At 41.7% G+C, this 23,851-nt stretch overlaps 1 protein-coding gene across 1 annotated transcript in view; it reads right to left on the reverse strand.

The window, feature by feature from the left end:
* LOC110919413 overlaps nucleotides 1-11,150 on the reverse strand; it is a 35,526-nt gene extending 24,376 nt beyond the window's left edge. Inside the window, exon 1 of the mRNA XM_022163684.1 lies at nucleotides 10,739-11,150. Within this exon, the coding sequence (XP_022019376.1) occupies nucleotides 10,739-11,150 (412 nt within the window). The remainder of the gene's footprint in view (nucleotides 1-10,738) is intronic.
* Between the last annotated feature and the right edge of the window lie 12,701 nt (nucleotides 11,151-23,851).

Raw genomic sequence — 23,851 nt, forward strand, 5'->3', positions numbered from 1 at the left:
TACCTTGGGGTCATTTCTAAATGGCACACTCTCATGATAGGATCTTCGGATTCAGACCCTTGGTACAGATGCTTCTTATGCACTGAGCTGGGACGAGCTCAAGGAAATGATTGAGGAGAAATGTGGTTCTAAGACAGGGATAACAGAAGCTTGAGATGGAGTCCTGGAATTTGAAAATGGACGAACCAGAGATTCCTGAACATGTCCAGCGATCGCACGACTTGCCTAGGGTCGTCCCCTACTAAGTCATTAAGGTTGTATGATACAGTTGGGTACCTGTAAACCTTACATTTTGGTCTCGATTGGTGGCAATGCAATCGCAGTGATCTATTGTTAATGTTTTATAACATGAGATGTTATATGTTGATATTGTTGAATACATACGTACATTTCACCTGCTATGACCTAACCTGCATGAAACATCTTTTAGAAGATGCCACCAAGACGCGAAATGCACATGCCCACCTCAGAGGCGGAACTTCAAAAGAAAATTGCTGCAGCTATAGCACAGCACGAGGCCCTACCCTCCGAACCTAGCAAAGGCACCCTAGAAAATAACGGTTGTTCCTACTGGCACTTCCTCAATTACAAGCCTCCGAAGTTCGACGGCACTGGGGGTGCCATAGCTTTTGTGAAATGGATTGAAAGTATGGAATCCATCTTTCGAATGAGTGGTTGTACGCCAGAACAACAAGTCTCATACGTTACTGAGTTGTTTCAAGATGGAGCTCGATTATGGTGGAATCTTCAGGTTCGAATAATGGGCCTAACTACAGCATACGCGTTAACTTGGGATAAGTTGAAAGGAATAATGCGTAAGAAGTATTGCGCCCAAACAGAAACCCAGAGGTTGGAAGGTGAATTCCAGAGCCTGATAATGGAAGGTCCGAGAATGTTGGAATTCATGCAAAGACTTCATGATTTGACACGAGTCGTTCCGTACTTGGTAGAATCAGAAATGAGGAAATTAGGACATTTCATTTGGGAACTGGCACCTCAAGTCCTGAGCTTAATGACAGCATCTACGCCACCAACATCTATGGCTGCAAGTAAGATGGGCTTGGCACTCGTTACGGAAGTCATTAGACTAGAAAAACTTGCAAACTCAGGCAAAGAGACTCATGTGGAGTCATCAGGAGGTAACAAGCGGAAGTTTTCAAACTTCATGCAGGGCACCAGTGGTGTTGTTAAGAAAGGAGAAACAAGCATGCCAGCTCATGTTACAGCTGGTAGTGGAAAGAAAGGAAAAGGATATATGGGCACCCAGCCCAAGTGTAATACCTGCCAACGACACCATTCTGGCCGTTGTGGTTTGAAAGTTTGTGAAGCTTGTGGAAAGACTAGCCACTTGAAGGATTCTTGTTGGGCCATAGCTGGCCAGAGAGGCCAAGGAGGATTTGGAAACAGAAACAATAACTGGGGTGGTAATGGGAATCGCCCACAAGGAAACGTTGGAGGAAATAGGAATCGAGGCAACAATGCGAATCAAGCAGACGCTGTGAATCGTAACCAAAGGAATAATCAAGCTGGGAATGGAGGTGGAAACGGGCAAAGACCTGGATGCTTTAACTGTGGTGATCTTGGGCACTACAAGAGGAACTGTCCAGAATTGAACCAAGCCCGGGGAAGAGTTTTCAACATCGAAGCGAGGGAAGCACGCCAGGACCCCAATGTTGTTACTGGTACGTTCCCTGTAAACCAACGCTATGCATCCTTTTTATTTGATACCGGCGCCGATTATAGCTTCGTATCGTTAGAGTTTAAGAATATGCTTGATATAGCCGCTAGTAAATTAGATGTTCCGTACTCAATCGAATTGGCTAATGGAAAGTTGGTAAAAGCCAATGAAGTTATCAGAGGTTGTGTGATTAAATTAGGAGAGCGTGAGTTTGCTCTAGATCTACTGCCAGTCCAGTTGGGAAGCTTCGACGTGGTGGTAGGAATGGACTGGTTATCAGGCAACAAGGCTGAGATAGTTTGTCACGAAAAGGTAGTTCGTATCCCAACTGATGATGGTGAGACCATTGTGGTTCACGGAGAAAAGCGTGAGACGCCGCTAAGAATTATCAGTTGCTTGAAAGCGCGAAAATGTTTACAGAAGGGATGTGCTGCCTTTCTGGCACACATTGTGGATAAGAAAGCTGAAGAACCGAAGATCGAAGACATCCCTGTCGTGAGGGAATATCCAGAAGTCTTCCCAGAGGACTTGCCTGGATTGCCGCCTCAGAGGCAAGTAGAGTTTCGCATCGACTTGGTTCCAGGCGCCGCGCCTGTGGCTAAGGCACCCTATAGACTTGCTCCGTCTGAGATGCAAGAACTGTCGACACAACTTCAGGAGTTGTTAGACAAGGGATTTATCCGACCAAGCTTCTCGCCTTGGGGAGCTCCAGTTTTGTTTGTCCGAAAGAAGGACGGTAGTCTTCGAATGTGCATCCGGCTACCGGGAGTTGAACAAGCTGACGATCAAGAATAGGTATCCTCTGCCAAGGATTGATGATCTGTTTGACCAACTGCAAGGTTCAAGCTTTTATTCAAAGATCGACCTTCGATCTGGATACCATCAGTTAAGGATACAAGAGGAGAGTATCCCGAAGACAGCCTTCAGAACTCGTTATGGACACTACGAGTTTCTAGTCATGCTGTTTGGATTGACAAACGCACCTGCAGTGTTCATGGATTTGATGAATAGAGTTTGCAAGCCGTATTTGGATAAGTTCATGATAGTGTTCATCGATGATATTTTGATTTATTCAAAGACGAAGGCCGAGCACGAACAACATTTAAGAACCATTCTGGAGCTGTTAAAGAAGGAACAGTTGTATGCCAAGTTCTCTAAGTGCGAGTTTTGGCTACGAGAAGTGCAATTCCTTGGGCACGTGGTAAATGGAGATGGAATCCACGTGGATCCAACCAAGATCGAAGCAATCAAGAATTGGGAAACGCCAAAGACGCCAACCGAGATTCGGCAATTCTTGGGTTTGGCTGGCTACTACCGAAGGTTCATTGAGGATTTTTCAAAAATCGCTCAACCATTGACGCTCCTCACGCAGAAAGATAAGAAGTTTGATTGGGGAATCAAACAGGAAGAAGCGTTCCAGATATTGAAAGATAAGCTTTGTAATGCGCCAAGCTTATCGCTACTAGAAGGTACAGATGATTTTGTGGTATACTGCGACACTTCGCGTCAAGGATTGGGTTGTGTGTTGATGCAACGCCAAAAGGTTATTGCTTACGCATCGCGTCAGCTGAAAGTGCATGAAAAGAACTATACCACGCATGACCTGGAACTAGGCGCAGTGGTTTTTGCTTTAAAGATCTGGAGACACTACCTTTATGGTACAAAGTGTACAATATTTATAGATCACAAGAGCCTCCAGCACATATTCAACCAGAAGGAGTTGAATATGAGACAAAGACGATGGGTTGAGCTGTTGAATGATTACGACTGCGAGATAAAGTACCATCCAGGGAAGGCGAATGTGGTCATCGATGCCCTGAGTCGAAAGGAGAGGATCAAGCCCATAAGGGTTAGGGCTTTAGAGATGATTATCCAAACCGATCTTTCCTTGCGCATTCGTGCCGTGCAAAAAGAAGCTCTCAAGGAAGGAAACCTTGAAGAAGAATATCTCTGTGGGATGGAGAAGCTATTGGTACCAAACGGGGAAGGAACGTTATGTTTTGAGAAAAGGATTTGGGTTCCTTTGTTTGGAGGTTTAAGAAAGGTTATTTTCGATGAAGCTCACAAGTCGCGGTACTCTATCCACCCAGGGGCGGATAAGATGTACCAGGACCTTAAGGATTATTATTGGTGGCCTAGGATGAAAGGCGATGTGGCTGTTTATGTGAGAAAATGTTTAACTTGCGCTAAGGTTAAAGCGGAATACCAGAAGCCTTCAGGACTTCTGCAGCAACCAGAGATTCCCAAGTGGAAGTGGGAACAAATCTCCATGGATTTTATTACGAAATTGCCAAGAACGCCGAGAGGCCATGACACCATCTGGGTGATAGTGGATCGATTAACGAAGTCAGCACACTTCTTACCTATCCGAGAAAAGGATAATACGAGCAAATTGGCCGAAATTTACATGAGAGAAATTGTTACACGCCATGGAGTACCTCTCTCGATTATCTCCGATAGAGACGGAAGGTTCGTGTCAAGGATATGGCAATCCTTCCAAGAAGCTTTTGGCTCGAAGTTGAATATGAGCACCGCGTTTCACCCGCAGACCGACGGTCAGAGCAAGCGGACGATTCAGACGTTGGAGGACATGCTGAGAGCATGTGTTATGGATTTAGGCGGTAGCTGGGATAAGCATTTGCCTCTGGTTGAGTTTTCATACAACAACAGCTACCATACCAGTATTGGTGTCGTGCCATTCGAAGCTTTGTATAGGCGCAAGTGCAGGTCACCGCTTTGTTGGTCTGACGCAGGTGATAGACAGTTGGTTGGTCCTGATGTGGTCCAGGAAACCACAGATAAGATTGCACAGATCCGAGATCGCATCAGTGCGGCTCGTGACCATCAGAAAGCCTACGCGGATCGAAAAAGAAAGCCTCTGGAATTTGAGGTAGGAGATATGGTTTTGTTGAAGGTACCACCCTGGAAGGGTGTGGCACGCTTCGGGAAGCGTGGGAAGTTGAATCCGCGGTATATTGGCCCGTTCAGAATTCTGGAAAGAATTGGGTCCGTAGCATACAAGTTGGATCTATCTGCCGAACTTAATGGAGTTCACGATACGTTCCATGTATCAAATTTGAGAAAGAGCCCAACGCAAGATACCGTTGTCATTCCTACCGACGAAATTCATGTTGACAACACGCTCCACTTTGTTGAAGAACCTGTTGAGGTTACGGATTGGAAAGTGAACAAGACCCGCCGGAGCAGTGTCAAGCTCGTCAAGGTTCGTTGGAATGCCCGACATGGTCCTGAATACACCTGGGAGCGTGAGGACCGGATGAAAGAGAAATACCCCCACCTATTTCCTAAGAACCCTGCTTCTACAAGCAGAACTTAAAATTTCGGGACGAAATTTTTCTAACGGGGGGAGAATGTGACAACCCTCACTAAACCAGGTATCCGTACGATTTAGTTAATAATTAATTACTGCTTAATTATTGTGCTTGCTTGAAACTACTGATGAACTGCTACTTGATTTCTGACACATGTACATATCTGCATCATACTTTACTTACCGTCACTACATTATTTACACGCTGAACCTTAGTGACAAACATGATGCACAAAAGCACAGTAGCACTATGAACGGATAACCTATTGAACATGCTGATAAAGCCAGCATCAGGCAGACACTGCCTCTAAGGCCTGTATGAGCCAGAAATATTTTACTACACCCAGAGTGAGTGTAGGGATACAAGGGTTGTAGAACTGCATCTCTAGGGATAAGATACAGTGATCGGATGTGCCTAAAACATACACTGAGCACAAAACACAGCACTTTAATAAAAAAAATTCAGCTTTTAGCTAACTAATAAAGTGCCAAAACATGAGAAAAATATTACTAGACACTTTCCAAAGTGTCGGGAATAAGTTGTGTCACTAAAAATAGTAATAACGACACTTTAAAGCTTTGTTAAGCACTTTAACGGATCGCTATCCAACCGAACAACCGGACTTTACCCGGGACACTAAAATATTACAAGAGACATTACTTTTATTTTTCTGAGCTAGTATTGATTCCCGAACATTTAAACACATTACATAATACACGTGGCACATAACACTAGACTTTTACCACATAACCTTCCAGTAACAAATTTAGTTACCATCAAAATACATCTCAACCCTTAACCAACCATCCTATTTACCATTTAAATTTGTAATTTACCCACCCCCCTTGGCTGAATTACGTTCATCATGCATGGCCCCAACAAAACTTTATAAATATCTAATATCTAGTTAAATCCTAATTACCATTCAAACTACCTTTCAACCTTTTTCCCCCATGACAACTTACGGTCACTAGGTGACCCCACATCCACCAAAATATTGCTAAATCTTCTAAATGATCTTAGTGGGATATGATGGGATTATGTTGGTACTATAGTGGATACTTTACCTATTGGATCATGACACAAGAGCTTATAAGAGAATCACTAATCTTATCATCTTCAACTCAACCACTCACTCCCTCCTCCTTTGAAGCTACGGCCGAACCCCCTTGCCTACATACCACCACCTTTGTTTTTTTTTTCAAGCACTCCAAATATATTACAAAGTGCAAGGAGCTATACAAACAAGTCCGGTGCTTTCGGGAGTGCAAGAACCTCTCTAGATTTCTTTTATCCACCTCGTTTACGTCTTGTGTTTTCCGTAGCCTTGTGCTAGTTGTAAGTGATTCTAAACACCCTCTTGATCTTGTCTAAAGTGGTTAATATGATATGTAACGGTTAAAACTCGAAATCTTACAAGATGATGCTTTAAAGTCTACTAAAAACACTTAAAAGGATGGTTAAAAGCTTATAAGTTGTGTAAAACTTGTAGTATTTATTTTGTGTGGTTATTTGGACCCGATCTATGTTGTGGTAGCTCGGATCATCATTTAACCCGGTTTGGTTAAGGTCATGGATCTTGACATAAGCTTGTTTTCCATGGTACAAGGGTTAAAAGGTGAAACTCTACCACACGCGAAACATGAACTTGTGTAAAAATGTTTTACTTGTAAAAATAGTGTTTAAAACTAGCAGATCTACGTATCTGCAAGTGGTATTTTCAAAGGACCAAGCGTCAAAGAAAATCATGTTTTCTAAAAATAGATCTTACATTAACAAGTATGATTTTTATAACCCACAAGTGTGTAAACACTTGTGAAATGAAAAGTTTCGACAAAATAACAAACTTTGTAAAAGATGACGAGAAGTTGTAAAGATGGACTTACTCTAAAAACGAGGTTTTTACGAGATCAAATTACTTTATAAAAAGATCCACAAAATATAATGGGATTTACACTATAGTTTCGGAAAAACTACAAGTTCATGTGATTTATGCGATTTACATACTTGTCGACTAGTTGATGTGTCGGAAATTGTTTGATTGAATAAAGAAGTTGTTGAAATTGACTTTGTAAAAGAAAATGATACGCTTGAAAGCGTGGCCACCTCCAGTTACAGAGGAAACTCTGACGAAATTTTTCTAAAAACCTAACACTTAAAACTATTTACACTACAAGTGTTAGAATTATTTTTTGACATGTTTTCAAAATATATTTCACCCTGACCTTATTTACAAATATTCGGAGGTGGGATTTTCACAAAAACTAAACGTGATAAATATATATATTTAGTAAATATATTTTCACCACACTGTTTATGATTATTTTGTGAAAAATACATAAATATTATTTTTAGAGTAAAAATAATATTTACGAACGTTAACAGATCCAAAATAATACGAACGCCTCTACGATAATTATATAAGTTACACCGGTAATTACTATTACCACACGAATGATAAAACGTAACTTACGCATTATACGGAAATAATTATGAACGCGTATATTTGACAAAGTATTATTTTGGGAGAATTTTGTGAAGTGAAAATATAATATTTTTGAGAAGAATAATTATATTTTGGAATTAGAAATAAATATATATTAAGTGAGACTTAATAATATATTTCGAACGCACATGTATTAAATCCCCCATCCTTGGGAAGGAGATTAACTACCAAGTATATACGAAAAGTAAACACGGAATAGTTGTCTAACTGTTTACCAAAAACTTAAACTATAAAGCTAAGGCACGGCCGTCCGTCTAATAGAATTAGCACATGTAGGTCGTTGCACAGCTGCCAGATTTGGAGTACTTGGTAGAGACGCACCGACTGTGAGTTCATGTCCCCCTTTTCTCTTAACTGTTTTCAGTTTTCTAAACTGCGGGGGTGAAATACATGTTACTATGATTATGAGTACTTTTTACATGGTATGATTAGCGTAAGGAGGGTTACTACTTAGATCATGTGAGTGGGTAGGCGGGAACTGGAGGCCATTAATCCTCATTGTAGGACCGAGGGACGTAAGCGGTAGATCTATCTGGGTGTAGCGAGCCCAACCCCAGGTCCAACATAACGGACCTCGGGGTGACTTTGTGCCCCGACGCAAAATCGCAAGGTTTGAGTCTTCCTACTTGCACTTCACACGTATCAATGGCCTTGCAAACCATTGGTGATCTCTTTTTCCTTATTTGCTACATACCAGGATTTTGATAAATACAAAGGTTTATTTACTCACTTTCGCATGAACTCGCTCAACATTATTGTTGATTTTTTAACTTACATGTATTTCAGGGAATTAAAGATCTGGCACGTTTTCCCGCTGCACTAGTTTCCGAGGTCATCAGGGGTTTGGGGAATGTGACTCTTTCCTGGACAAGTCACAGTCCTTAAACCATGATTATGTTTTGTTTGTTTGTTGAACAATGTTATGGTTGTTAGGGTATTTTCCCGTTAAGACAATGGTACTGTATTTGATTTTTAAAAACTTAATGGATGATCTTGCATGTTTTTAATTCATATAGCTTTGTTATGATTAAGCTATGGTATTAAGAAGTCACACCAAATTAACCACGCTTCCGCAAAGCCAGGGTGTGACAATTTGGGCCGGGTTTATGTTGGATTGCACAAAATGTTGTGGATCGCACAACATGTTGGGCTGGGTATTATTTGGGTTTCCTTGACGAATCGCACAAGTTGGAACTGTTACATGACTGTTAACATATTTGCCATGATCCATGTGTGCTCGAAACCTGTTAGTTTATGTGTAAACATACGTGCATTACTTGAAACCAAACCTGACTTGTATGGTAACCATGTTAGGACGTGGTTGACCCCATATAGCTCAAGTAACCTTTTTGTTTATCTGCCGAGCAAACTAAGGTGAGTTCACACTCTTCCAAGGCATGGGATTCCCCGGTGGGTAGGGAATGGGATTGAACAATTACTCGTACTTTCACTATTACTAGACTACATACCATCGTCCTCGGATAGCGAAGGGCACTTACGTAAAACCTATCTAAACTTGTATTTACCACTGTCCTCAGGCTGCGAAGGGCACTTACGTAAAACCTACGTAAATTCATACATATGGCAAGGTAGCATTGTTACCTATTCCATTAGGAACCGCGGATTTTTTGGTACATCACATTCATGCATTTACGATTCATGTGACAGTATTGATACTTCTGAAAGGTGTTCTATTTGCTCGTAGCTCCCGTTTGATACCGGATAAAGCACTGTCCTCGGGTTAAGAAGGGCACTTACGTAAAACCTACGTAAATCTCACGCGTACCACTGTCCTCGGGTTAAGAAGGGCACTTACGTAAAACCTACGTAAACCTCGTACGTACTCCTGTTCTCGGGTTAAGAAGAACACTTATGGTTACAACTAGTCTAGTACATACAACATGGGAAGCCCCCACTAACCGAACATACTATTGTCCTAGTAGATCCCGCATGTTTATGAAACGAATTTACGTTGCCTGAACGAATACATTACCTGATTAATCAACTGTGAATTCGCTCAACTTTGTTGTTGACTCTCTGTTACATGCCTTGCAGGACGTTAGGTACACAAGGAGCTTGCACGGGAGGTACGATCGTTTTGGGAATATGGACTGTTGAGTTCCATGTTAAACATTTACACTTTATGAACTTATTACTTATGTTTGGGTTTTTACAATTATGCTTCCGCTATACTTTAACTATGTTTGGTTTTGACAACCTTTTATACTGATGGGTTGGATTTTATTTAATACTTGAAATGTTCAATATGATTGGTGGCTTGATCCTGGTCATGTCACGCCTCCAAGCGGTGTTACTCCGCGGGTGGATTTTGGGGGTGTGACATTTAGGCTTTCTTCAGACCCAACCTCAATATTTTTATATAGGAAAAACTCATCTTTTTGAGGTTGACCAGATGGTTGGTCTTTCTTTTGAACATCTTTCTTTTTAGAATTTTGCATTTCTTTCTCAAGTTTCACATAATGATCCAAAGGAACATTCATTTTTACCGGCGTGGTAGAAGATGATTGTTTTTCCATCTCAGAAACCTTTGATTTTGGGTAAAGGGTTACCCCGGTGATTCTATATATTAAAAACAATAAAAATAAGTAGTGTAGAGAATCTACACTAGTTCGATCATGAGACATGCCCCATGAAAGTAAACTATAAAACCAAATCAAAACCACAGATCAACATAAAACAACTAGACTAGCATCTAGAAAAAATCGAAATCAATTTAAAAGACTAATCAGCCACCATCATCAAAAGTCTCTTTGCCATGGATCTCCCATTCACTTAGAAGCCTGCGAACATTTCCAGTATTCTTCAGTCTCGCTCCCATCAACTTGTAACGAACCAATTGTATTATATGAGCACCAACAGTCTCTAGGGGTCTCATCTGATTCTTGAAAATCCTAGCATTGCACTCCTGCCAAATGACGTAAGCACTAGCCGCGACTACCACTCTAGCAACATAATCAGCGGCTAGCTTTGATTTGGACCGAACAAGTAACCAACTAACAATATCAACCCACTTTGATTGAACCGTGTCCATACCCACCTTCCGTCTCGCCATATCCCAAACTTGTGAAGAGAAATTACATTCAAAGAACAAATGGTTATGAGAATCATGATTTGCATAGCATAACAAACAACACATCATGTTCATATTTTTCCGTCGAGAGAAATCCCACTTTAAAATTTTATCCTGCGTAAGTAACTTACCTCGCATGATCAGCCACATAAGAAACGCATGCCACGGGATACATTGAGCAAACCAAACAATAGTGCTCCATTCTACGTCCGTTTCCTTATAACAAACCGAGTTCCACACACACGAGGTCGAAAAAGCTTTCCGATCATTACCATCACGCCACATGAATCTATCAGGTTTGTTCGGGGTGATGCAGAATTGATCTAGCTGGATTAGAACTAGGAATAAGTCTCTCCAAGCAACAGGCCATTTCCACTCTCCATTCAACTGAATGTCAGAAACAGAGGCCTCCAATCTGAATCCCGCACTAGCAATAGTTATAGGCGATATAAAATCCCCGAGCGGCCCTAGATCACACCAAGTATCATACCAAGCCGAAATCCTAGTACCATTACCGATATCTGACCAAAAATAATCTCTCATTTGCGGCCTAAGCTGAAGAAGCTTCCTCCATGAGTAGCAGCAATTCGAAAGAACTTTAGAAATCCAGAAGCTTTTACCTTTTAACCTGTAACTGTGAACCCAGTCCACCCATAACGAGTTTCTCTTCGTAACAATACTCTAAAATCCACTCGCGGAATATCACCGCTTGGGAGCGTGACTGCCAGGATCAAGCCACCAATCATATTGAACATGTAAATAATAAGTAAAAGTAATGTAATTCAACCCAGCCAATATGAAAGGTGTTCAAACATAAGTGCAATATCAATGTTTAGCGGAAGCATAAAAATAAACCCAACATAAGTATGAAAATGAAATGTCAAAATGTTTAATCAAAACATTCACGATCCTTGTCCACAACGACCGCGCCTCCCAGTGCAAGCTCCATGTATACCTAACGACCTGCAAGGCATGTAACAGAGAGTCAACAACTAGTTGAGCGAGTTCATAGTGGGTTGTTTAGTAATAGTGTTCATTTCGTAAAACGTTTGTTTGTTTAGAAATCCATGTATCGTATATAATTACATCGCGGCCCTCCAGGCATGTTTGCGAAGATTAGTGGGGGTTTCCCATGTATTGTAGACTAGTTTTATTTGTATCGCGGCCCTCCAGGCATGTGTGCCAAGTTTAGTATCAGTATCGCGGCCAGTACAGGCATGTGTGCGAAGAGTAGTGGGGGCTTCCCCATGTATCACTAGTCTAGCAGTATCTATAAGTGACCTTTCCCAACCGAGGTCAGTATTTCATAATTCCCATCAACAATGTAAATACAGATAATCATCCAATCCCATTCCCTACCCCGGGAATCCCATGCCTTGGTAAGAGTGTGAACTGACCTTGATTTGCTCGGTTTGTTATTGCTTCTACTGTTAATTAATGATTAGGTCCGTTACACACGACCTAGGGTACATTGCACATAAACTCGATGTAAGTGTTTACGTTCAATTAGGGTTTTTAATTCCTTGATGTCCAAACAACTGTGTTCCGTGTGATAATCGTGTACAGAATGACATGACATAGATTGTTCATACATACATTATCATCCAGTAACATACAGTATCATACAGTAATATAGGGTTTTGAACTTGGCATTATAAGTAAACTCGGATCCCTAGTGTTAACATTAGGTTCTAACACTGGTGTTTGCAATAAACTCAGACACTTATTCATACATGAAATTCGGATAATATAGCATCAACAAACTCAAACACTTATTCATCACTAAAAGTTCGGACCATGCATACTTGTCAAAAGTTCGGACCATGTTTCATTATCAAGATTCGGATCATTTATCATTTACAAAAACTCAGACCATTCATGCTTATAAAACTCAGACCCCATTTATTTCTACAAACTCGGACCCCCTTAATACACTTACAAAGTTCGGACCCTTCAAGCCTTGTAAAAATTCGGACCTTTACATCATTCAAAAAGTCAGACCACATGTTACATCACAAAACTCGGACCACATATTACAAATCAAAAGTCGGACCATGATCATTTATATAATTCGGACCATGCTATCACTACAAAGGTCGGACCAGATGTATAACTAAAATTCGGACCCCATACATCCTCAAATAAAATTCGGACCATGCAATACTTATAAAACTCAGACCATGTTTCATTCACAAAACTCAGATCAAGCATTCAATCAGAACTCGGACTTTGTGACTTCACAAAACCCTGACACAAATCTTCGGACTAAAAATCATGCAAATATTCAAGACTAATTCACAGTTTTCAATGGAACAGTTACATTGCAGACTACGATCAAGAACCCTAATCCCAGACATTGCCAGTGCTGTAATCTAATTAACAATCAAACAATTCTAACATATCACACATCTCATTGTCAAGCATTTGATTAAGCAACTATTCACAAACCATTTCACAATAATCAGAATTGATCAATAAACACAGAACTATTATTTGGAGAACTAGGGTCTGCAAGAATCAAATAACCAATGATTAACAACAAAAAATCATTAAACATTTACCTTGGATTGATTCTAGATGGATTGGAAGATCAAGATTGATGCAAGAGAACTTGTGTAGCCAAGAATGATGAGAGAAATGATTGTAGAGAGAATGATTTGAGGTGACATATGATTGAAATTGGTGAGAATGATTAGGGTTAAGGGGTTTTGTTTTATTTTCATTATTACCACTAAACACCCCTACGTATCATCCTTTACACAAAACACCCACACCACATATAATTTACAGTTTCATCACCAAGTTCATGTATTTGACAATCATTCGTAAAATAACACATAACCATGCAACAATCACAATACACTTTGTCAAATCACAACGTATACAGTTACAAAGCAAACAAATTGTGTAAGTAAGCAACTAAACAAACAGTGAACGTGCAATAAATGCGAAAGTGGAATCTCGGAAACTCGAGTTGTCACATTATCCCCAACTTGAAAGAAATTTCGTCCCGAAATTTGGCATGCGGTTACTGAGGAAGCTAGTTAAGTTGTATCGTTTACTGGTTTTCCTGGGGTGTCACATCATCCCCCCGTTGATTTGGAATTTCATCCCGAAATTCTGTAGTAGCTTCGGCCTCAGTAGTAGTTGCATTGTTCTGAAATAACTGGGGATATTTGAGTTCCATTTGGTCTTCTCGTTCCCAGGTATACTCTAGGCCATGACGGGAGTTCCAACGAACTCGTACAAGAGGTATTTTGGTGTTCTTGAGGACCTTAACATCCCGGTCTGTGATTTCAACAGGTTCCTCGACGAAATGCAACTGTTCGTCGATAGTGAATTCCTTCAAAGGAACTATAAGGGTCTCATCTGACAGACACTTCTTCAGATTCGACACGTGGAAAACGTTATGAACTGCACCGAGTTCTGCTGGTAGGTTTAGTTTGTAGGCCACTTTGCCTATTCATTCAATGATCTCGAACGGTCCAACGTACCGCGGATTGAGCTTGCCCCGTTTACCAAAACGAACTACACCCTTCCAGGGTGAGACTTTGAGTAGCACTCGATCCCCAACTTGGAACTCGAGTGGTTTCCTGCGTTTATCAGCGTAGCTTTTCTGATGGTCACGAGCTGCCGCCATGCGTTGTCGTATCTGTGCAATCCGTTCAGTAGCATCAACTACCATTTCGGGACCTGTTATCTGACTATCACCCACCTCTGCCCAACAAAGAGGTGATCGGCATTTACGTCCGTATAATGCCTCGAATGGAGCGGCTTGTATGCTGGTGTGGTAACTGTTGTTGTATGAAAAATCCACTAACGGGAGATGTTTTTCCCAGCTGTTGCCAAAATCGATAACACACGCCCGAAGCATGTCTTCTAGAGTCTGAATAGTGCGCTCAGACTGCCCATCCGTCTGAGGGTGGTAAGCTGTGCTCATGTCTAACCGAGAGCCAAAAGATTTGTGCATTGCTTGCCATAGTTCTGAAGTAAATCGTGCATCACGATCTGAGATAATAGAGGTTGGCACTCCATGCCTCGAAACAACTTCCTTCAAGTAAATGTTTGCTAATGTAGAGAATTTGTCAGTTTCCTTGATAGCCAAGAAGTGAGCAGACTTTGTGAGTCGATCCATGATCACCCAAATAGTATCGTTCCCACGCTGGGATCTAGGCAGGCCAGTAACAAAATCCATGGAAATTTCCTCCCATTTCCATTGTGGTATTTTTGGTTGCTGGAGTAGGCCTGATGGTTTCTGGTATTCCGTCTTGACCCTCGCACAGGTCAAATACTTGCCGACGTAAGTTGCTATGTGGGCCTTCATGCTAGGCCACCAATATCTAGTTCTGAGATCATGGTACATTAGGTCCGAACCTGGATGTACCGAGTAGCGAGACTTATGAGCTTCATCCATTACCAGCTCGCATAAGTTGCCATAATGTGGAACCCAAATGCGTCCTGTTACGTAGTAGGCGCCATCTTCCTTTTGTTCTAATCGTTGCCTTGAGCCGCGCAGGGCTTCAGCCCTGACGTTTTCTGGTTTCAATGCTTCTATCTGAGCATCCCGTATCTGTGCAGGAAGACTAGACTGTATAGTAAGTTGTAATGCTCGTACGCGTCTTGGCGTAGTGTCTTTCCGACTGAGAGCGTCAGCCACAACATTGGCTTTGTCTGGATGGTATTTGATAGCGCATTCGTAATAGTTCAGTAGTTCAACCCATCGACGTTGCCGCATGTTCAATTCCTTCTGCTTGAAGATATGCTCGAGACTCCTGTGATCGGTGTAGATAGTGCACTTGGTACCGTACAGGTAGTGTCGCTATATCTTAAGCGCGAAAACAACAGCTCCAAGTTCTAAATCGTGCGTTGTGTAATTCGGTTCGTGAACTTTGAGTTGGCGCGAAGCGTAAACAATAACTTTATCCCGTTGCATCAATACACAACCAAGCCCCTGTATCGATGCGTCACAATAGACCACAAAATCGTCCGTGCCCTCTGGCAATGAGAGGATAGGTGCACTGCAAAGTCTATCCTTTAAGTGCTAAAAAGCGGTTTCCTGGGGATTACCCCAATGATAGGTGACACCCTTCTGTGTGAGTAGAGTAAGCGGTTGCGCAATCTTTGAGAAGTCTTTGATGAATCGTCTATAATAACCCGCCAAACCCAAGAATTGGCGTATTTCCGTGGGTGTACGTGGTGCAGGCCAATTCCTGATCGAGTCTACCTTGGATGGATCAACATGAATCCCATCCTTGTTTACCACATGGCCTAGAAAATGGACTTCACGAAGCCAGAAGTCGCATTTTGAAAACTTGGCGTACAGTTGTTCCCTTCGAAGAAGTTCCAAGATAAGTCGTAGATGCTGCTCGTGTTCCTCTTGACTCTTGGAGTAGATCAGGATGTCGTCGACGAAAACAATCACAAACCTGTCTAAATAAGGCTTGCACACCCTGTTCATAAGATCCATGAAAACTGCAAGCGCGTTCGTCGGCCTGAACGGCATGACTAGAAACTCGTAGTGGCCGTAGCGAGTTCTGAATGCTGTCTTAGAGACGTCCTCATCCCAGACTCTCAGCTGATGGTAACCTGACCTCAGGTCTATCTTGGAGTAGTAGCTCGACCCTTGCAACTGGTCGAATAAGTCATCAATACGTGGCAGAGGATAGCGGTTCTTCACTGTCACCTTGTTTAGTTCGCGGTAATCTATGCACATCCTGAATGTTCCATCTTTCTTCTTCACAAATAGCACTGGAGCTCCCCAAGGCGAAGAGCTAGGACGAATAAAACCCTTATCCAAGAGTTCTTGCAGTTGCTTAGACAGTTCTTCCAGTTCGGTTGGAGCTAATCGATATGGTGCGCGAGCTATAGGTGCTGCTCCAGGAGCTAGTTCAATCTGGAATTTGACCTGGCGATGAGGCGGTAGCCCAGGCAAATCTTCAGGAAACACTTGAGGAAAATCGCGTACAACTGGGGTATCCTCTATTCTTTTCTCTTTCGTTGATGCATCAGTAACTAGTGCCAAAATGGCAGTATGCCCCTTTCGTAAACACTTTTGGGCCTTCAGGAAGGAGATGATGCCAACCACAGCACCACTCTTGTCGCCTTGAACTTCGAGAGGTTCTTTGCCAGAACGGGGAATACGAACTATCTTCTCCTTGCATAGGATCTCTGCTTGCTGCTGGGATAACCAATCCATCCCAATAACGATGTCGAAACTACCCAAAACTATAGGAATGAGGTCGATGGAGAAGGTCTGACCCGCTAAGACAATGTTACAACCCTTGACTACGTGTATGGCCTCTAAACTTTTACCATTGGCTATCTCTACGACATGTTTGGTGTTTAAGGGTGTTGGTGTACGTTTTAACATTTGGCTAACTTTCAAAGACATATAACTGGTATCCGCACCCGAATCAAACAGTAAAGTAACATAAAAGTCGTCAAGAAGAAACTTACCCATAACCACGTTGGGATTATTCCTGGCATCACCCTGCCCTAGCACAAATGCACGTCCCCTAGCTTCGTTGCCGTTGTTGTTTCCCCCGTTGTTGTTGTTGCCATTGCCTTGATTGTTGTTATTGTTGTTGTTTTGGTTATGGTTTAACTGGGGGCAGTCACGTTTGAAGTGGCCTTCAGCACCACATTGAAAGCATCCTCTGTTGCCTCGCTGCTGTTGTTGCTACTGGTTTCGTGGAGCAGGTGGTTGTTGTTGCTGATTCTGATTTGCAGGTTGTGAGCTTCTACAATCTTTAGCCTCATGACCCATCTTGAGGCACCGCTGACAACGACCCTTGTTGCACTGGCCGTTGTGGTGCTTGTTGCAAGTATTGTACCTTGGGAGATTTCCACGATATCCACCCTGTCGTTGATTGCCCGAAGATTGCTGACCAGGGCTCTGGTAGTTATCAGTCTTGCGCTGCTGAACCTGAGACTGAGCTGTAGCTGAACCTTTGCTGGAATCCCCATCCCGTTTCCGCTTGTTGTCACTGGGAGTAGCGGAAGTAGTAGCATCGGTAGCACTGATACGTTTAGGCAGCCTGTTCTGTTCCACTGCCTGATCTGTGAGGCGATGAGCAAGACGCTGAATATCCTGGATGTTAGCAAGGTTGGCCTATGTCACGTGGCTTTGAATTTCTAGTGCCAACCCTTTGAGATACAACTCAATACGTCTGATAGGAGGGTCCACCATAGTTGGACACAGAACGGCCAGTTCGTTTGACCTTTTAGTATATGCCTCAATTTCCGACCCAGTCATCTTCAAATGAAAGAACTCCACTTCTAACTTGTGGATGTCGTCACGTGTGCAGTATTCCCGTTTAATCAGCTCCTTGAAATCGTTCCAAGGAGTAGCGTTAGCAGCTGCCAATCCTAAAAGTTTAACTTGCGCATTCCACCAAGTCAGCGCAATTCCTTCCAGTGTGCCAGTGGCATACTTCACCCTGCGAGCCTCAGGGCATTCACACATCTCAAACACAGACTCGAGCTTTTCAAACCAATGGAGGAGTCCCACTGCTCCCTTCGTGCCACTGAACGTGTTAGGACGACAGTCCATGAAATTCTTGAATGTGCAAACAGGTGGCTGAGCGTGTTGACCTGTTGTGTATATATGAACAGGACAAGGTTAAACACAAGAGTTGGTTTAGGAGTGTAGGATCTAAAGATCCTAGTGTCAGTTACGACTGCAGGGTATACCTCCTGCTTGTACGGCTGCAAGTGCCGCAGCAACTTGTTCGTTGATGAGAGCTGTCAACTGGGCTTGTGTCAAGTTAATGCGTCCAGCCATGATCTTCATAGCAAAGGTAACATACGTGAGAGAGTGTTTGCAAATAGTGCGATGACAGAAGAGAGCAAGCACACAAGTGTTCTCAAGCAATAACAAATAGTAAGCAATGTAATCTAAGCATACCACGAGCAAAGTTCTATGTAATTCTAGCAAGTAGGTAAAGTAACATGAATAATAGTACCTATGATGTTGAGCCTTGCACGTGGAGCGAAGCGTCGTTGTGGATCATTGAGCACTGTACTGGTTATAGTCTGGTTTTAATAAAAAAACGTTTTCCCCATATTAAAACCAAGTTCTCTATAACCAATGGCTCTGATACCAATCTGTCACACCCCCAAAATCCACTCGCAGAATATCACCGCTTGGGAGCGTGACTGACCAGGATCAAGCCACCAATCATATTAAACATGTGAATACTAAGTAAAAGTAATGTAATTCAACCCAACCAATATGAAAGGTGTTCAAACATAAGTGCAATATCAATGTTTAGCGGAAGCATAAAAATAAACCCAACATAAGTATGAAAATGAAATGTCAAAATGTTTAATCTAAACATTCACGATCCTAACTCTAACCGATTCTTAAAAAAAACCCTAATGCTCTCTCTCTAGCGCCGGCGATTTCAATCTCCTGAAACCCTAAATGTCATCGTATTTCTTCCAGTAAACAGGTTGGTCATCGGCTTTCTTGCCCTAGTACTGATTCTATTCATTGCAAGGTTCGTATGAAATTAGGGTTTGTTTAAAGAATTATCGCCGCCTTCATCTTTCTGTGGTTCGTTCGGATCTGATAGTTATCACTATCTGATTTGCAAGATTCATGGATAGGGCATTGCTAGATTAGGGTTTTACTTTCGGTTTTGTTCGTTGTTTTATTGGTGCTCGGGTTTCTGGTTGCTTCGGCTGACTTTCGTATTATTGGAGAGAGTTGTTTTGATTCGTATGGATGAACATAAGACACATGAGGTCTTTCAACATTATGACGGTAGCAAATCTTCGTTCTCGTTTGAAGGCTGGGCCAATCGAGTTATGGATGTTGAAGGTAACACATGGCTTCCTCGACGGGGTACAAATCAGGTTCCATCTGAACCTCGTAAGATTAATTTAATCGATGAACTGTCAAAGGTTACTGTTCCAATCTCTGTGGAGAAACTGCGATCAGATTCGAAAAGTGCAGGGATTGTTCATACTACCATGGGGTATGCGCCATCTTCAGAACACAATGGAACATCTTGTGCGGCTGATAAAGGGAAACCATCATGTTTGGGTTCTGCGGAAGGATTATCTTTTGCTAATGTAGTAAAGGATAAAAAAGAGACTGTGAAGGTGAATTTCAGGGTGATGGAATCGAGTGAGGAAGTTGATGGAGCTGATGTAGTGATTCCATTGTCTTCAGTTAAACAAGTTACTGACAGGTATGCGAATACTTTGTACGGGTACTTTTTGGGTAAACGACTGGCATTTCCTGTGGTGGATTTTTATGCGAAGAACAATTGGGTAAAATATGGGTTGTCAAGACTTATGATGAATGCACACGGGTTCTTTTTCTTTAAGTTCAAAACTAAAGAAGGGATGGACCAAATGTTAGAGGATGGACCGTGGATGATAAGAAATGTTCCAATAATTTTGAAACAGTGGTCTGCCTCTACCAAGTTGGAAAAAGAGGATCTGAAATCTATTCCAGTTTGGGTCAAGATGCATGATGTGCCTTTAGCGGCATTTACTGAGGATGGGCTTAGTCTACTTGCATCGAAGATTGGGGTGCCTAAAATGTTGGACTCGTATACTGCCACAATGTGTACGGAATCTTGGGGAAGAAGCAGCTATGCTAGGGCACTTATTGAGGTACAGGCAGAGGCTGATTTAAAGAAGAGTGTTACTGTTGCAATCCCATCTACGGATGGTAATGGCCATTCAATGGAGGAGGTTAAGATTGAGTATGATTGGGAGCCTTTAAGGTGCTCATCTTGCTGTGTTTTCGGTCATGTGGACAGCTCGTGTCCTAAGAACCCTCAGGTAAGTTCGATTGGGGATACTGAGAAGAGGAATAATGATGAATTTCAGGTCGTGGGTGCCAAAAAGAAGAAAGCTAATAATCAAGGGCTTCATATGAAAAATCAAAAGCCTAAGTTAGTCTATCGTCCAGTTGTTAAACCTAAACCGAAATCGTCTTTGAAAAATCCGAATTTTAATCAGGTTTCAACGTCGAACCCTTTTGATAGTCTTAAAACGGCGATGGTAATCAAGAAGGTACCACTGTGGGTCGAGTGGAGAAGAAGGAGAAACAGTCGAGTGACAGGCAGGAATCGGATGAGGAGGAGGTCGTTGAAGGCTACAATGAAACTAGTGAATTTATGACATCGGGTACTCATTCTTTTTCTTCAAAAGCAGGGGCAAGCACCTCTTCTACCAAATTCTCTAATGGATAGGCTGTTTCATGTTCGTTTGAAGGGGTTGCTGCTTTGTGGCAACTTTATCTTTGATGATGGTGGTTGAGATTTTGTCTTGTGGTTTGCGTTGGTTTGTCTACTAGAATCTTTTCATGAGGTATAGTAGGCTAGGTTATGGGGTATCGTTGGTCTTTTGTTTTTTGTTTGATATACATATATGGGGCATGTCCTGTATATGAACTAGTGTGGAACACATCCTCACTACTTGTACTTAATTGCGGTTGCATTTTAATAGAATCACCGGGGTAACCCTTTACCCAAAAAAAAAAACATTCACGATCCTTGTCCACAACGATCGCGCCTCCCAGTGCAAGCTCCATGTATACCTAACGACCTGCAAGGCATGTAACAGAGAGTCAACAACTAGTTGAGCGAGTTCACAGTGGGTTGTTTAGTAATAGTGTTCATTTCGTAAAACGTTTGTTTGTTTAGAAATCCATGTATCATATATAATTACATCGCGGCCCTCCAGGCATGTTTGCGAAGATTAGTGGGGGTTTCCCATGTATTGTAGACTAGTTTTATTTGTATCGCGGCCCTCCAGACATGTGTGCGAAGTTTAGTATCAGTATCGCGGCCAGTATAGGCATGTGTGCGAAGAGTAGTGGGGGCTTCCCCATGTATCACTAGTCTAGCAGTATCTATAAGTGACCTTTCCCAACCGAGGTCAGTATTTCATAATTCCCATCAACAATGTAAATACAGATAATCATCCAATCCCATTCCCTACCCCGGGAATCCCATGCCTTGGTAAGAGTGTGAACTCACCTTGATTTGCTCGGTTTGTTATTGCTTCTAGTGTTAATTAATGATTAGGTCCGTTACACACGACCTAGGGTACATTGCACATAAACTCGATGTAAGTGTTTACGTTCAATTAGGGTTTACAATTCCTTGATGTCCAAACAACTGTGTTCCGTGTGATAATCGTGTACATAATAACATGACATAGATTGTTCATACATACAGTATCATCCAGTAACATACAGTATCATACAGTAATATAGGGTTTTGAACTTGGCATTATAAGTAAACTCGGATCCCTTGTGTTAACATTAGGTTCTAACACTGGTGTTTGCAATAAACTCAGACACTTATTCATACATGAAATTTGGACCATATAGCATCGACAAACTCAGACACTTATTCATCACTAAAAGTTCGGACCATGCATACTTGTCAAAAGTTCGGACCATGTTTCATTATCAAGATTTGGATCATTTATCATTTACAAAACTCAGACCATTCATGCTTATAAAACTCGGACCCCATGTATTTCTACAAACTCGGACCCCCTTAATACACTTACAAAGTTCGGACCCTTCAAGCCTTGTAAAAACTCGGACCTTTACATCATTCAAAAAGTCGGACCACATGTTACATCACAAAACTCGGACCAGATATTACAAATCAAAAGTCAGACCATGATCATTTATATAATTCGGACCATGTTATCACTACAAAGGTCGGGCCAGATGTATAACTAAATTTCGGACCCCATACATCCTCAAATAAAATTCGGACCATGCAATACTTATAAAAATCAGATCATGTTTCATTCACAAAACTCAGATCAAGCATTCAATCAGAACTCGGACTTTGTGACTTCACAAAACCTTGGCACAAATCTCCGGACTAAAAATCATGCAAATATTCAAGACTAATTCACAGTTTTCAATGGAACAGTTACATTGCAGACTACGATCAAGAACCCTAATCCCTGACATTGCCAGTGCTGTAATCTAATTAACAATCAAACAATTCTAACATATCACGCATCTCATTGTCAAGCATTTGATTAAGCAACTATTCACAAACCATTTCACAATAATCAGAATTGATCAATAAACACATAACCATTATTTAGAGAACTAGGGTTTGCAAGAATCAAATAACCATTGATTAACAACAAAAAATCAATAAACATTTACCTTGGATTGATTCTAGATGGATTGGAAGATCAAGATTGATGCAAGAGAACTTGTGTAGCCAAGAATGTTGAGAGAAATGATTGTAGAGAGAATGATTTGAACTGACGTATGATTGAAATTGGTGAGAATGATTAGGCTTAAGGGGTTTTGTTTTATTTTCATTATTACCACTAAACACCCCTAAGTATCATCCTTCACACAAAACACCCACACCACATATAATTTACAGTTTCATCACCAAGTTCATGTATTTGACAATCATTCGTAAAATAACACATAACCATGCAACAATCACAATACACTTTGTCAAATCACAACGTATACAGTTACAACGCAAACAAATTGTGTAAGTAAGCAACTAAACAAACAGTGAACGTGCAATAAATGCGAAAGTGGAATCTCGAAAACTTGAGTTGTCACAGGTTGGGTTAGTAGGCTGTGATTGTTGAGGAGTTTGTAGATAGTCCCAAACAAGTGGATTTATAATCGGGTTTAGAAAATCAAAGGAGGGGGGTTTAGTTGGTGATTGTATGGTGTATGGGAAAATGGACTCTTCAAAGTGTACATGTCTCGAAATTATCAGTTGATGGGAGGTAAGATCGAGACAATTATAACCACAGTGGTGCGACAGATATCCAAGAAAAATGCAATGGTGCGACCAGTAGTTAGGTTTGTGGATGGTTGTGGAAGGGGTAAGAGGGTAACAAAGGCACCCAAAAACATGAAGGTGTTCGTATTCGGGAATGCAATTGTAAAGTAAGGTGGCAGGGGATTTAAATTGGAGAATTTTGCTTGGTAAAATGTTGAGAAGATAGGTGGCGGTTTCAAGCGCATGATTCCACATGTTAAGGGGTAAGGAAGCTTGAGCAAGAAGGGTACAGACCATGTTGTTGAGGGTGCGGATTTTGCGTTCCGCCTTACCATTTTGGGAGGACGTGTAGGGACAAGAGAAGCGAAATTGCATGCCGTTATGATCACAAAATTGTAGAAATTTTGGTTTGCATAATCTTTGCCATTGTCACATTGAAACTGCTTGATTTTACGTTCAAATTGAGTGTGAATTAGATTGTGGAATGTAGCA

The sequence above is a fragment of the Helianthus annuus genome, chromosome 16 (genome assembly GCF_002127325.2).
Source record: "Helianthus annuus cultivar XRQ/B chromosome 16, HanXRQr2.0-SUNRISE, whole genome shotgun sequence".
Lineage (NCBI taxonomy): Eukaryota > Viridiplantae > Streptophyta > Magnoliopsida > Asterales > Asteraceae > Helianthus > Helianthus annuus.